The sequence below is a fragment of the Eumetopias jubatus genome, unplaced genomic scaffold (assembly GCF_037043125.1).
Source record: "Eumetopias jubatus isolate StellerSeaLion01/CBP00866 unplaced genomic scaffold, mEumJub1_p1.0 scaffold_9, whole genome shotgun sequence".
In the NCBI taxonomy this organism is placed as follows: domain Eukaryota; kingdom Metazoa; phylum Chordata; class Mammalia; order Carnivora; family Otariidae; genus Eumetopias; species Eumetopias jubatus.
This window is the reverse complement of record NW_028274815.1, coordinates 84122524-84138719: the sequence shown is the minus strand read 5'-3', so window position 1 is coordinate 84138719 and position 16196 is coordinate 84122524. Positions and strand designations below refer to the sequence as shown.

The 16196-nt window shown below is 47.4% G+C and overlaps 1 protein-coding gene across 2 annotated transcripts in view; it reads right to left on the bottom strand.

The window, feature by feature from the left end:
- Window positions 1-12069: 12069 nt before the first annotated feature.
- MRPS9 (mitochondrial ribosomal protein S9) overlaps window positions 12070-16196 on the bottom strand; it is a 61677-nt gene continuing 57550 nt past the window's right edge. The window contains exons 10-12 of one of the 2 annotated variants that reach the window (XM_088026604.1): window positions 14057-14226; window positions 12869-12946; window positions 12183-12265 (exon numbers count right to left, since the gene is read on the bottom strand). In XM_088026604.1, the coding sequence (XP_087882730.1) occupies window positions 12876-12946; window positions 14057-14226 (241 nt within the window). In that variant the 3' untranslated portion in view covers window positions 12183-12265; window positions 12869-12875. Of the gene's footprint in view, window positions 12266-12868; window positions 12947-14056; window positions 14227-16196 lie in introns of both variants that reach the window. The other variant, XM_028103990.2, reaches the window with a different exon arrangement.

Below are 16196 nucleotides of genomic sequence, written 5' to 3'. Positions count from 1 at the left end.
TCAATCTGGGGGTGTCTTTGGGTCTAAAATGAGTCTCTTGCAGACAGCAGATGAATGGGTCTTGTTTTTTAATCCAATCTGATAGCCTGTGTCTTTTGATTGGGGCATTTAGCCCATTTACATTCAGGGTAACTATTGAAAGGTATGAATTTAGTGCCATTGTATTGCCTGTAAGGTGACTGTTACTGTATATTGTCTGTGTTCCTTTCTGATCTTTGCTGCTTTTAGGCTCTCTCTTTGCTTAGAGGACCCCTTTCAATATTTCGTGGAGGGCTGGTTTCGTGTTTGCAAATTCCTTTAGTTTTTGTTTGTTCTGGAAGCTTTTTATCTCTCCTTCTATTTTCAATGTCAGCCTAGCTGGATATAGTATTCTTGGCTGCATATTTTTCTCGTTTAGTGCGCTGAAGATATCTTGCCCGTCCTTTCTGGCCTGCCAGGTCTCTGTGGATAGGTCTGTTGCCAATCTAATGTTTCTACCATTGTAGGTTACATATCTCTTCTCCCGAGCTGCTTTCAGGATTTTCTCTTTGTCTCTGAGACTTGTAAGTTTTACTATTAGATGTCGGGGTGTTGACCTATTTTTATTGATTTTGAGAGGGGTTCTCTGTGCCTCCTGGAGTTTGATGCCTGTTTCCTTCTTCACATTAGGGAAGTTCTCTGCTATTATTTGCTCCAATATACCTTCTGCCCCCCCCCCTCCTTCTTCTGGGATCCCAATTATTCTAATGTTGTTTTGTCTTATCGTATCGCTTATCTCTCGAATTCTGCCCTCGTGACGCTGTAGTTGTTTCTCTTTTTCTCAGCCTCTTTATTTTCCATCATTTGGTCTTCTATATCGCTGATTCTCTCTTCTGCCTCATTTATCCTAGCAGTTAGTGCCCCCATTTTTGATTGCACCTCATCAATAGCCTTTTTGATTTCTACTTGGTTAGATTTTAGTTATTTTATTTCTCCAGAAAGGGTTTCTCTAATAACTTCCACGCTTTTTTCAAGCCCAGCTAGTATCTTTAAAGTCATGATTCTGAACTCTAGGTCCGACATCGTACTAATGTCCGTATTGAGTAGGTCCCTGGCTGACGGTACTACCTCTTGTTCTTTTTGCTGAGGTGATTTTTTTCGTCTTGTCATTTTGTCCAGAGGAGAATAGATGAATGAGAGAAGAAAATGCTAACAGGTTTACAGCGTCCCCAGCAAATATACTGTATACAAATCAGAAAAGACCTGAAACCAGGGGAAAAGAAAGGGAAAGAAAGAAAAAAGGAAGAGAAAAAAAAAGATAAAAACAAAAACAGAACAATACAAAAAAACCAGAATGTGATCAAATATGATCAGGCTAGTGCATAGATCAGTGCCATACACTAGATTTTGGGCGTATTGTGGTCTGTTAGAAAAAAGTGCCTCCTAAAATTTTAAAGGAAGAAAGACATATATGTACCAAATAAGGGTTGATACAATGAAGGGATGGAAGATGACTGTAAAGATGAAAATTATAAAAGATTTTATAAAAGGACTTGATAAGTTGTTTGAAAAAAGAAAGAAGATTTAAGAAAAAAAAAAAAAAGGAAGAGAATGTGATCAGGCATGAGACTAGAACAAAGCCATACACTAGTGATTTGGGGTATATTTTGATCTGTTAGAAGAAACTGTATCTCAAAATTTTAAAGAGAGAACAACTTATATATATATGCCAAAAATAAGGGTAACTACTATGAAGGGATAAAATATGACTCTAAAAATAAATAAAAAATGTTTTTTTTTAAAAAAAGGGATTGATAAGATGTTGGTTGAAAAAGGGAAAAAGAAAAATAAAAAAAAAAAACAGTTAACAAAAATTAACTTTTATGAACTAATGAATCATGGTAAAAAAAAAACATGAATTCTATGTGCAGTATTCCCCTAGCGCTGGAGTTCTTGCGTTCTCCTTGATTGGTAAACTTGGTCTTGGCTTGCTGGCTGTTCGTGCTGATCTTCTGGGGGAGGGGCCTGTTGCTGTGGTTCCCAAATGTCTTTGCCGGAGGCGGAATTGCCCCGCCCTTGTCGGTCCGGGCTAAGGAAGCTGCTCGGGTTTGCTCTCAGGAGCTTTTGTTCCCTGCAAGCTCTCAGTACAGCTTTGGAGGACCAGGGCGAAAATGGTGGCCTCCCAATCTCCGCCCGGAGGAGCTGAGAACTCGGGGCCCCGCTCCTCAGTGCGCCCCCAGAGAAAAGCAGTCACTCCCGTCTCCCTGGTCTCCGGCCGCACTCCGTGCTCACCCGGCCTGTGACCGAGCATTTCTATCTCTGGCACCCGACCCCGTGTGGAGTCTCCAAACCCAGCAGATCCCTGCGGTGCGTTCCCGCGCCGCTCCTCCCCGGGAAGGAAGGGGAGTCTCCCCAGCTCTGCCGCTTGTTGGGTCCCTGCTGGAGGAGCCGTGCCCCGACTGGGCCGCGGATCACAGTTTATGGCAACCCCGAGCTGAGAGCCCGCGACTTGGCTCCGTCTCTGCAGCCGGCTTCCCCGCTCCGATACCTGGGAGCTCTGGCGCACTCAGGCACCCCCGGTCTTTCTGTGACCCCGAGGGTCCTGAGACCACACTGTCCTGGGAGGATTCCACCCCCTACTTAGCCACTGCAGCGACGTCCCTCAGCAGAGCCGGCTTCTAAAAGGTCCGATTCTGTGCTCCGCGGCTCTAGCACTTGCCAGAAGCGGCCGGCGCAGGCCCCCTCCCCCGCCGTCTAACCTCCTGAATATCGCCTCCGATTCACTTCTCCGCACGTCCTACCTTCCAGTAAGTGGTCGCTTCTCTGTTCAGAGAGTTGTTGCTACTCTCTTCTTCGATCTCCTGTTGAGTTCGTAGGTGTTCAGAATGGTTTGATCCCTATTCAGCTGAATTCCTGAGACCAGACGAAATCTAGGTCTCCTACTCCTCCGCCATCTTGTTCCGCCCTCACATCATTAGTTTTTGATGTAGTGTTCCATGATTCGTTGTTTGCGTGTAACACCCAGTACTCCCCACAGAACGTGCCCTCTTTAATACCCATCACCAGGCTAACCCATCCCCCCACCCCCCTCCCCTCCAGAACCCTCAGTTTGTTTCTCAGAGTCCATCGTCTCTCATGGTTCGTCACCCCCTCCAATTTCCCCCCTTCATTCTTCCCCTCCTGTCTTTTTTTTTTAACATATAATGTATTATTTGTTTCAGAGGCACAGGTCTGTGATTCATCAGTCTCACACAATTCACAGCGCTCACCATAGCACATACCCTCCCCAATGTCTATCACCCAGTCACCCCATCCCTCCCACCCTCCACCACTCCATTATGCTGAGCGAAATAAGTCAATCAGAGAAAGGCATGTATCATATGACCTCACATCAGTGAGGAATTCTTAATCTCAGGACAATTTCTATTTTAAGACGACCTGGGACAACGCTGGGGTGTGCTGTTGTCTGTGTGGACTGCTGCCTTCTGGGGATAGGACCTGCTGGCTTCTAGCTGTCCCCCCCCCCCTTTTTTTTTTAAGATTTTATTATTGGAGAGAGAGCGTACACAAGCCGGGGGAGCAGTAGAGGGAAAGGGACAAGCCAACTCCCACCGAGCAGAGAGTCCGACGTGGGGCTCGATCCCAGGACCCTGGGATCATGACCTGAGCCGAAGGCAGGCGCTTACCGACTGAGCCACACAGGTGCCCCAAGCTGTCCCTTCTCCTGCTCCAGCCACGGGCTGCCATGGGAGCTGCCAGAGTTCCAGTCTGACCCCAGCTCCCTGGAGCCAGTGGGAGGTGTGTTCGAGTGTGGTTTCCCGGCATCACTGGGAAGCACCTTGAGGACTAGGTGAGCTGTGGAGTTTGAGAAATGGTGGGAGTGTTTCTCAGCTGCAGGAACAGTAGCTGTGCAAGAAGGGAAGGAGGCAGAGGGCACAGATGAACGATCTGGGAGGCCCGAGGAGCTGCTCCCCCTTCCCGCAGGATGGCTGTGTACCTCTTCATGCAGATAGGCTGGGTACCCTGAGAGCTTCTGGAGAAACCCCCTTTGCAGGTGAAAGACGGTCCAAGTTTGGGGTGTTTGCAGCCTGTGCCCAGGAGAGTTCTAATATGACCTAATCATAACAGAATACCACCACCGACAGACACGTGATCCTCAGCTCCCTTAACTTTGTCCATTAAACACCACTAGGAAAACCTGCCTTCCCTCAGCCACTTCCTCCCCTCACTTCAGAGAAGCAATGCTCTAAAATTACAAAAGAGAAATTCCACTTAATAGCAGGGGGATGCCGTGAGAGAAGAGTTGCCTCCAGAAGCCATGATGGGGAGGACTTGCCAGGTTACATATGATTGTGCGGAGCTCGGTATGAAATCTTTCGTGCCTGACCTGGAGGGAGAGATCTCACACTGTGAGGCTGGCCCCCCTGGAGAGGTTTCAATCTTTTTTTAGAAGTACAACCACGTGCTGGGAAAATGAAAAGAATCCATCTGGATTCCTCATGAACAGTTTTCATAGAGGATCCCAAAGTGGTTCTACCTTTTGTTAAAGCTTAAGCAGCAGTGATTTAATGAAAGGTAATATGAATTTACCACCCCCAATAAAGGGGTGTCCTCGCTTCTCTCAAAAACATTTTCTGGAAGGAACTTGTCTTGGTTGATGCTTATAACCGTGGTAAATAAACAGTGAATACAAATCGAATGACAAAGCGCTAACATAGAAAAGTGATAGCAATCATAGAACTAGTCCTAGCGTAACGGGGCCTTTTGAGGTTGAGGCCTTGTTTCAAATGTAGGTTTTATTATGATTCAGGTCTGGTGAGGCCAACAGATCAGGAGGTGACTGCCACTGGAAAGCTCTTTCGTTACAGTTCCCGAGAGGAGGGGGCACGCCACACAGGGCCATGCAGGGAAGGACCAGGGTTGGTTACTAGCCAGAGTGAGGAGAAAAGCTGGTTTTTATTGTGCTTTCTGCGGGATGGAGTGTGTGAGACAGTATAAGCAGGCTTAGGGGTGGCTAGTTTTGGAGGGCTCTGGGACACGGGCTGTCCCTCGTTATAAGATACGTGGCCTTGAGGTGATTAGGGCAGTGAACACAGGAGGTGGCTGGGGGTGTGGATTCGGGGCTGGTTGGTTTGCGCTGGCTGGCAGGTCCGGCTCCAGTCAGCAAGGCCTCAGAAACACATGCTTAATACAGGTCTCTGTCCCAGAAATCGTTTATGTGATTTACATGATGAAACTTTAAGCATCTAATCCTAACGAAATAGTCTGTGGTTCCTTTTTTTAAAATATATACATAACATTGATGATATTGATGATTTCGTTTAAAAAGCTAACAATCTGTGGCTGAATGGTAGGACTTGAATTCTTTGAAAATGTTTCTCAACACTTTGCTCCTCAGTAATAACTCACAATCTGTTTTCTGTGAAATGGCAGCAAACAGTCTTTGGTAAGACTGCACACAGTATTGACGTTCGGTAGTTTTTACAGGTTAGTGTTCAAAGATTACTCGTATTTTTTAGTAATGCGTTGTTTTGGCCATAGGCTTAGAACAAGAGAAACTTCTGCGGTTTTCCACAAGGTTGTTCACCAAAGGGGCAATAATTTCTGTGAGGTGATGAAGATTTTTATCTTTCTGGCTCCTTGCCTGTTAACTCTGGGGACCGTGTTACAGCCCATTCAAGGCACTTGGCTTCAGTATTTGCAAAACGCAACCTACTGATCCCTCCTCATAAACACCTGTCATACCCTGCTGGTTGCTATCCACCGTGGCTCTGAGCCCTTCCCGAGGCTGAACACACCCGATGTTGGAAGGTTCCTGAATCCAGTCCGGCCTAGATATTCTCACAGACACAGAGACACTTGGTCTGCAACATCAAATTGCACCACCATTTGTACCAGCACGTTTTAGTTTTTTCTGGATGGCCCGTGAAGTCTGTGCTCCAGAAGGAGGCAACACATAGCCAGTGCCTTGCTCCTTCATGGCCCAGACTACGTGCTCACACCACCGCCCCTACTCTTGCCCTCTTCCATGCTCGTGGACCACCACGCGCTTTTGTTTCACTGAATGACAGTCGGTGAAAGAGGGATTTTTTGATAAGAATCATAACCAACATCTACAGAGCTCTTCCTGTGGGCTCCATGGCTCCTTGTGGTCCTCGGAGGCATGCTGCTCTTCTCCCCGCTTCACAAATGAGCAGTTGAGGTGTAGGGAGGTCAGCTGGTCTGGGCTCACACACGGACTTCACAGACTATGTTCTGAAGCCGCCACGTATCACCTCAGGGTGGCCTTGTACTTACTTTTATCCTGTAACAGTTTGTAATGAAAAGCCTATGTAGCCCCTTTGGAAGGGGTATTAAGTGGACACCCATGGACCTGTCTCCCCAACCCCCTGTCCCCACCCGGCACAGCGTCCCTCACCAGCATCTACAACACATGTCTGCCTCACCCACTGCTTTCAGGGCTGCTCGTGAAGGCCAGCCTTATCTTTCTTAAAAAACAGAAACAAGACCAAAACCCAAAATCTTCCTTGTTTTTTGTTTTTAATTTTATTTTATGTTAATCACCATACATTACATCATTAGTTTTTGATGTAGTGTTCCATGATCCATTGTTTGTGTATAACACCCAGTGCTCCACGCAGTACGTGCCCTCCTTAATACCCATCACCAGGCTAACCCATCCCCCCCACCCACCTCCCCTCTAGAACCCTCAGTTTGTTCCTCAGAGTCCATAGTCTCTCATGGTTCATCTCTCCCTCTGATTCCCCCCCTTCATTTTTCCCTTCCTTCTCCTAATGTCCTCCATGCTGTTCCTTATGTTCCACAAATAAGTGAAACCATATGATAACTGACTTTCTCTGCTTGACTTATTTCACTTAGCGTAATCTCCTCCAGTTCCATCCATGTTGATGTAAAAGTTGGGTATTCATCCTTTCTGATGGCTGAGTAATATTCCATTGTGTATATGGACCACATCTTTATCCATTCATCTGTTGAAGGGCATCTCGGCTCCTTCCACAGTTTGGCTATTGCGGACATTGCTGCTATGAACATTGGGGTGCATATGGCCCTTCTTTTCACTACATCTGTGTCTTTGGGATAAATACCCAGGAGTGCAATTGCTGGGTCATAGGGTAGCTCTATTTTTAACTTTTTGAGGCACCTCCGCACTGTTTTCCAAAGTGGCTGTACCAACTCGCATTCCCACCAACAGTGTAAGACAGGGTTCCCCTTTCTCCACAACCTCTCCAACGTTTGTTGCAAAACCCCCCTTATGTCCGTGCCATTACAGGGATGGACCCCTCTGGGCATCTCGTGAGAGCGATGGACCAATGTCCAGGAAGAATTATACGTCCATAAAACCTTGGGAAGGATTCTAAGGCTTCACACATGCCCTGGAAGTGTGGGGAGCCAAAGAACGAACTCCTTAGGAGTTACACGTAGATAACCCGGTGATACTGAGAGGTGTAGGCTGGGCCATCGCGGGCAAACTGGGCGAGTCCTCACCTTCCTCGGGCTTCATCCCTGGACTCACATCACTGTTCATGCCTCACCTGGAACCTTCTCCCACAGGCACCTGGCCCACTCATTGTCCTCCCAGTGACCCCATCTTGATGGCATGGCAGGGACAGCCCTCTCTGGATGTGATGAAGGCTCAAGGTTGGCTGTCGGGCATAGTAAAAATGCTAATGAATCAATGGTTACCCATCCATTAGGATCTGCTGGGATCTCCGCCGCCTCTGTCAAATCTCCTGGCCGCACCGAGCCACAGGCTCTCCTTCCATGGACCGTGTGAGCACGGGTGGTCTGTGCGGGCTCCTGTGCTGTGTGTCTTGCCTCTCTGCCTCCCACAGGGTTCAGAGCACGGTGCCGGAGCCAAGATTCCAGATTCCAACCCGGCTTGGCCATTCCCTCACCGTGCAACTTTGGGGAAGTTATGTAATCATGTCCCTGGGCACTGATTTTTCTCAGGACTACCTGATAGGGTTGCTGTGAGGATTAAATACATTCTTACTTGTAAAGTACTTAGAACAGTACTTGGCACCGGGTAGGAACTACAGAAGCATTAGCACTTACTATTATCTGAAGGCAATAATCTTGTCAAATGCCTATTTTTTTTTTTAAAGTGCCTATCAGCCCTTCTCAATGCTGCATACACAGTTGGTGTTCAGAACCCACTTACCGAGTTTCTGACCAAGGTGACCGAGAAGGTCAAGATTCAGAGGCTGGAAAGCTCAGTGCCTTTAGCTCCTGCCCTAAGCACTTGTTTGCAAAAGAGCCAGCCTCAAGCTGAGCAGAGAAACAAGGGTCTGGGCCTGCTTAATCCTCTTCCTTGGCTGCCTCGTCCGCACGCTCCAGTGGCCCAGCTCCTGAGTGGACCGCCCCAGCTGTCCCGCTCTATCTTATTTGATCCTCATGAAAGGGCAGGTGGGGCTGCCAGGGCAGACAGCGAGCGACGCCAATCTGACGTGAGGCAACTGAGATAGGGAGAGGAGCGGGACCCACTGCACACACACAGCCCACACTGTCCGCCAGCCCAGGCCAGCCCAGGGAGGGCCCCTGCAGCTTCCTTCTCCAGTGGCCTCTGGTCACCACCCCCAGACTTCCTCCTTCCTCCCCAACCACCGGTGCTGCTTCTGGCTCGTCTCCGTCAGGCTTTAAACTTCGCTGTTCTCTCCAGAGCGGAGGCTTGGCCTTCTTCCCACCACATGAAACAGTGTTTCAAGTGCCCGACCAGGTACTGGCCTCCCACACAGGCCACCGGCCTGACGCCCCTGCTCAGTTACAGCCCCCTCATTTCCAACTGTCTCCGAACATCTGAAACTCCAAGCCAGCCCCTCTAATGTCACTGTCCCCTCCATCGCGTTTGCAGTTCTCTGCTTTACCAGCTGCCTGCTCACTCCCCTACTTGGCATCTGCCCCTGCCTCTTACAGCCAGCTTGGGCCTGCTCTGGAACATTCTGCCCACCTGCCCCTGTTCTGGTCATCCTGCCTGGTCCGGTCACAGAAGCCTCCTGATGGGCCCCCCACTTCGAGTCCCTCCTGCTCCTGCAACAGCTGTGATCTTTCCGAGGTAGAGATTCTCCCATGGAGCCTTGAATTCCTGAGAGCTGCCTCACCTGAAGGTGGGACCTAACATTCAGACTGTTGTTACAGGCTGGACAATGTGGGGATTCGGGGTGCCAATCCCTGTGCAGTAGAAAATCCGTGTAGAACTTTGGACTCTCCCAAAACATACTAATAGCCTACTGTTGACTGGAAGCCTTACCCATAACAAAGAGTTGTTTAGCAAACATTTTGTATATTTATTATATATTCCTATAGTAAAGCTAGACAAAATGTTAAGAAAATCCTAACATACATTCACAGTATTGTACTGACTGAAAAAAAAAAATCCAGATATGAGGAGACCCATGCAGCTCAAAGGTCAATTGTATTGTGTGCTGTGATACTCCCTACTAGCTAAACTATCTCAGAGTCGTGTTGCTAACAGTTTGAAATCACTGCTGTAATCCCAACCCTCCTGGCTGTTTTCCTCAGAGAAAGCCAGCCTCAGGCACTCTCCGGGGGCAGGCAGCACAGACACAGCTCTGTGACCTTGTGGCCGCCACAAACCACCCAGCACCTTCCCCACCAGCAGCACCCCGCCTACCGTGTGTGTCCCGCCCCAACATCCTGAACTCGCCTTCTGCCCGTCCCTCTGCTGCTGCCGGGGTCTGCACCCCCACCTCCTGCCTCCACCGCTGTCTCTGCCAAGTCTTCTGTCCTTCAGGGCCCCGGCTTTCCCGCACCAGCGCCCTGGTTTCCCCCAAGGCGTCTCCTCCACGAGAAGGGTCTCCCTCATGAGAAGCGCCGGCCGGCACGCGCTCGGGCTGGCCTGTCCTGCCAGGGCTCGCCAGGTGTGCGCCAGGTGCTGGCGGACGCCCATGCCCACCTGCAAGACCTCAGCGGACCCATGCCACACGGCAGGACCGCTCGTCACCCACCTCTCATCAAGGTGATAGTGCGCTCCAACAGAAGCGGGACCGAACCTGCCACGACTTCACAGGAGAATGCAGCGCAGAGAAACCAGGGCACATTTTCCACCATTTCGTCCGAGATGAATAACGCATTGGGCACGATGCGGGGATATGTATGCCCTTGTTTTCATCGGGTTACCGTACGGTTTAAGGATCTGAAGTGTATGTACACATTTCAGAACTTAGCCTAGACTTTTAAAAAACAGTTACTGAGATATCAGTACTAGATAATTTCCTACAGAAAAGACAACTGAACACTGAGGGTCTAATTTCTGAAGTATTTATTAAAACAAGTGTATTAAGATGGATTTAAAGCACCCCTGTCACCAACTACCTTTTCCCCTCAAAAACCTGCAAAATTATAATAGTTAAAATCTAAGTTTCTTAAAGAACTTTAGAAACCCTATAACAAGCTCCTCCTCAATTTAACACTTAGCTGACTAAGGAGTCCAGCTGTTGGCCAGAAACCTGTATGTGGTCTTTCAGACCCAGTGCAGGCAATTACAGAGGCTGTCCCAGGGAAGCGGCCCTCTGCACCCCTGCCCTGCGGACAGCTAGTGTGTGGCAGTCTCTGGGGGACCCGTAGTCAAGGACTCGGCCCCTGGCCCCCGCCCTTCCACCTATGTGAACTCATGGCCTACCCACCTTCCTTCGGAGCCTCTGTATCACAGGCACCTCTGCTGAGCCTTCCGTGGGCTGGGGGAGCACGTCCCGGGCTTAGTCTCTTGCTTATACCATAGCAGTAAGCAGTTACAGACTTCACTATTAATTTCACTCGGCTTTCTTCCCAGCTTTACTGAGGTAGAATTGGCAATGTTGTAATACATTTAAAATGCACAATGTGACGATTTGATATACAGTAGTCCCCCCTTATCTGTGCTTTCAGATCCCCGTGGTCAACCACAGTCTGGAAACAAATGGTCGTCCTCCTGCTCTCTCATCTGAGGGTCAGTAGTGGCCTAACGCCGCGTCCCGGTGCCCACGTCTTCCCCCCTCTTCATCTCCTCACGGGGGCATTTTCTTATCTCACACCATCATGAGAAGGGTGAGTACACCACAACAGGGTATTTTGAGAGATACCACATTCACATAACTTTTATTGCGGTATACTGTTATAACTATTCTATTTGATTATGTTACTCTCTTACTATGCCTAATTTATAAATTAAACTTTATCACAGATATTTATGTGTAGAAGAAAAACCCCGTTTTGTATCAGGTTCGGTTGGTTTCAGGCACCTCCCCTCCGGGGGTCTTGGAATGTATACGTGTGGATAGGGGTGGGGGATTACTGTACGCACACACGGGTTGTGAAAGGGTTCCTACCATCAAGTAAATTAACCTATCCATCGCCTCATGGTTTCTTCCCCTCCCTACTTTTTTTTTGGCGAGAATGTTTCAGATCTAAGCAGATTTCCATTATATAATGCAGAATTATCAACCGTAATCCGCACATGAGATCCTCGGAACTAAGTCATCTTCTAGCGGAGAGCCTGAACCCAACTTGGAGAGCGTTATGCTCAGGGAAATAAGCTGGATGAAGACAAAAACCACACAGTATCACTTGTATGTAGCATCTTAAAGCTGAACTCCTACAAACAGCAGAGCGGTGGCTGCCAGGGGCTGGGGGGAGACTGGCCTATTGTCTGAATCCGCTCCTTGAACACTTGGCAGCTCAGTCCTCTCTGGCTCCTGACAAAGACCCTCACAACTTACTTCATTCTCTTGAACAAGCATTCTCACCCCTCATTTTGAAAAATATGTTGTAACAATGGCTGTATGGGAAAACAAGAGAATCAGGAGAAATGAGTTCTCTCATTAAATTAGCAGTGCAGCTCTGGTAGGTCCCTTCATTTTGGAGGCTGGGACTTCTCGCCTGCAAAATGAGGTTACTTGACTAGATGTTGTTGAATGTTCCTTTCAGATCTAATATGCCAAGGTTCTATGAGAATCGTGCTTCTAAAACGACCTTCTGAAAAAGTTTAAAAAATAAGGCAGCAGAATGAAGCTAAATATTTTTTAAAAATTATGTTTACAAGGTAACCTTTACAAAGTAGCATTTAAAAATAAATCATTTCACAACTCAAATGCCTGATAGTGTTGCCCTCACACTGGCCAGCAAATATTTATTGTATGTCTGCCGCATGCCAGGCACATACATATACACGGCGTTTCCTCTCCTCGCCCGAAGAACACTTAACGCTTCTTCCAGGTGAACTTTCTGCGGGCTCCCTCTTGGCCTGGCTTCTTCCGTTCTCTGACGCGTGGATCAGGAGTCAGCAGTCCAGCTGCGGTGTAGAAAGAGAAGCCTTTATGAAACATGGGAGATGCATGCTGCCTACAGGAAAGCAACCAGGCCTGTAATAATTTACCAGCCTGGTGTAAGTCTCACGATAGCAGTTTGCTCTCACTCTTTTAGGATAGTTCCCCCATTTCGGAGACAAACACCAGCTGCATTGTTTCAGTCTGTTCTTCTCCTCCTATGAGGGCCGTGGTTCCTTGTAGGTTTTTAAGCCTGTTCAACTTAAGTCTGCTCTTGCGTGGGTGGTCACTACTCACCGTGACGGCACTGACGCCGCCCGCTTATTATTACAGGTGTGAAAGTTCCAACGGAGACACGAGGCAGACAAGAAACACTATACGGCCGAGTAAGAGGAAGTCTATGGACACTGTAGATTTGAGACCATGAATATACAAACATACAGGTACAGTATGACTTATCAAACCTATCTGAGAAAAGAAACTTCTGGAAGTTTTCACTCCCTAATCATCAAGAGCGGGTAATTTCTAGGCAACTGATGAGTTACTCTTAGCATATGCCCCGAATAATATGCCCCTGTGGTGGCTGGAACCACAGATTTCGAGAATACCAGTGATGAGAAAGCTCTTACAATGCTTTTATAAATACGTAAACAGGCCACAGTTTTTCCTTGTCTTTTTCACTCTTCCAACACGAGCACTGCTTCTCCCTGTAGACAAGGTGGGGGTATCTTATTAGGAGTATCTGGGTGTAAAGCAAAGGCAAGCTTCAATCACTCATTATATACCCATTACGCTTTTGCATTTATGTGTCTTTAAAAGGGCATGGAATAAATATTTTGGACAAAATGCAGACAAGACTTGTCTAAATTCTAGTTTGAATTGTAAGTAATAATGCTTTATTACTTTTCAATATGCCCACTAAGTCAAACTGGAAGAATTGTGAAGTGAGGTCCTGTAAGTTATTAGAATGACTAGACATGAATTGTACAAAATGGTAAATTTTTTTATAAGCAAATGGATTTTTAAGAGACTTAAAGAATCAACTAGTCTAAGCCGTAAGTGGCACTTCTCTGTAGCGCGGTATTGGACCGCAGCGGCTCACGCGGGAGGGCACAGGGCAGGCCATCTTACTTGCCTGGAGAGGAGCTGCGGGGCCCAGAGGCGCTAAGTGACGTGCCCGGGCCACACAGCTGGTCAATAGCGCCCCCAGCGCTTTCCTCCCTTCATAAACAGTTGGAAGATGGTCTTCAGCTTAGAACCACCCTGATTTATCCTAAGCACTTAAAACAGCGCCCTCATGAACAAACTGATGGCCTCTTCTTTCTCACATTGCAGACTCTCGTATTCATGACGAGGTGAGAGTCACCCAGCGAATAAGACAACATAAAATTCATAGTCACATCACAGTGGAAAAACGGAAATCTCCAATAACGTTGGAAAGATACAGTATGGGCTTCATCACATCAAACAGTTACAAGTTTCTAGGATAAGACAAAAACAGTCACTGATTCATCTGTTAAACACAACAGGGCAGTGCTTGTTAAGCTGGCTAAGCGGTTAGGCCCTAAAGGCCAGAAGAAGCCTTCCCCAATGCTGGGAGGGCCTCCTTTTCTTTTTCTAGCTCAAATTCACTTCACACATATCAGAAGTGAAAAGCACCGGTATGGTTGTGGAGCATACAAAGAGAAGCCAGCAAACTGCAAGGCTGCGTATTGAACAGAGTAGTTTCTGGTTTCCAGGGACTGGTGCAGGAACCGGGGAACACCACAGATCGGGCGGAGATACCCGCCCCCCGCCACTCCCACCACGGCTCGTACCTTGTCTCATCCACTCGACCTCTTCCTTGGTGACAAAACTGCACAAGGCTCTTGCCACCGCCAGGCGTATGGCTCCAGCCTGGGACGACCGCCCACCCCCCGAGACTGTGCAGGTCACGTCGTGTTCTCCAAGCCGGTCAAGGAAGCAGAAGGGGAACATCAACTGTTCTCTAGAACACATCACAGGGAAAGGTAGCTCACTATCGAGATGCTTGTGTTACAAACTGCTCACGTTGTCCACATTCATAGAAAGCGAATCAGGCATGCCAGCACACATACTTCAGTCAACCAGTAATAGGAACAACTCCTGGTGTCTCTGATGTCGAGAATGCTCTGCAGACAGCCACGTTTCTTCTTCTTCCTGGATAGAGCAATACACACCCTCTCACAGTTGAGCCCTTTTCTCTCATGAGAACCTTCCGAAGCTTGAAAATAACCTTGTAAAGAAGTCTCAAAGTTGGGAAATTCCACTCATCAGCGGAATCTCCCTGGATTCAGTGATCGATTATCCAATGCCAGTTAGATTCACTAAACAAAATGCACCGTAACACATCTGTGTAATGTAGGATGCTCATCCTGACATGGTTTTGACAGTTACTAAAACCACATTCACCTCCTACCCCACCCCCCCACCTCTGAAACACCTATTCCTATGACCGGTTCTTGAAGGTGCCACGTGACATTGTGCACAACACCAGCTGGGCCCACTTCCCTTGGCAATCTGTGCCCGCGTGGGCCCCACAGGCACCCCAGCATTGGAGAATGGAACACGGACACAACACCGCCCAGACCTTCTCTTGCTCAACCCAGCAAGTGACTGTGGAACACCATTTATGTACCAGGTCCAATTACCACTGCCTGTCAGGTACGTTGATCTTGCTATTTTGCCCCAATATCTCTACTGAATATTTAGAAAAGCCGATTCATTTTGCATTGACTTGCTTTATCTGACAGTGTAGCTTTCTAGACCTCAAATAAAACTTATACCACAGTGATGCTGAAAGACAGATATGGACAGTTACATTCGAGTGTTACTCTTCAAGCTACACGGGCAAAATAATTGCATGCAGACAGATGGACAGAACCTTCTCTCTGAACAAGACCTTCCAAGAACACAGTTAATTAGAATCTGCAATAGTGCTGCTTCAACAGGGATGTTTTTTGTTTTTTTAAAGATTTTATTTATTTATTTGAGAGAGAGAGAATGAGAGAGAGCACGAGAGGGAAGAGGGTCAGAGGGAGAAGCAGACTCCCTGCTGAGCAGGGAGCCCGACGTGGGACTCGATCTCGGGACTCCAGGATCATGACCTGAGCCGAAGGCAATCGCTTAACCAACTGAGCCACCCAGGCGCCCAGGGATGTTGTTTCAACAGGGATGAAACAACAACAAACACGGGCCTGAAATAACATAAATCCATATTGCTTTTTTGAATAAAGCAACCAAGGAATGCTATAAAAATAATACTGTTCTAAGTAATAGCCATATTATCATAATAACTAAAGAAAATTTAGAGACTGATAATGTAATTCCACCATGCCACTTTTCCAGCAGGGCAAGAGAGGCCAAGACGGAATCTATGGGACTGACATGCAGACATGCCTGGAGGGCGGGGGAGACTCTGTGTTGCCTGACACAGGTAAGTGGTTAGTGATGTAAGTGACATTACTGAGCAGCTCTGGTCACCCACTTGTTTGGGAGCTTAAACACTTATCTGTGTTAATTCCTAAAATTCTAAGATTCCCTAACAAATGCTTATATAAAGAAATAGAGACAAATTCAGAAAAAACATATTCTCTAATCTACTCCAGACACACTAGAGTGACTGAACCAGGGGTCAAGGTTAAGACAGACCACCAAGAAGGGTCTGGACATTTGGGAAGTGGGTGCACACTGAGGAAGAAAACTTAACTGATACGTAGGTGTGATCCAAAGGGTAACAATTGAAGATGATTATATATAGCTATTGATTTTAACTAATCTGGACTGCAAATACGTGCAAAAACCGTCTTCATCTGCTCTCAGGCATCTCAGACAGTTATTTTGTTCTTTATTACCTAATCAAAGTTATTTTGAAAAAAAAAAAAAATAATCTCCTTTCTCCTTATGGCACCAATTCAAAAGCATATAACTTAGCGTATG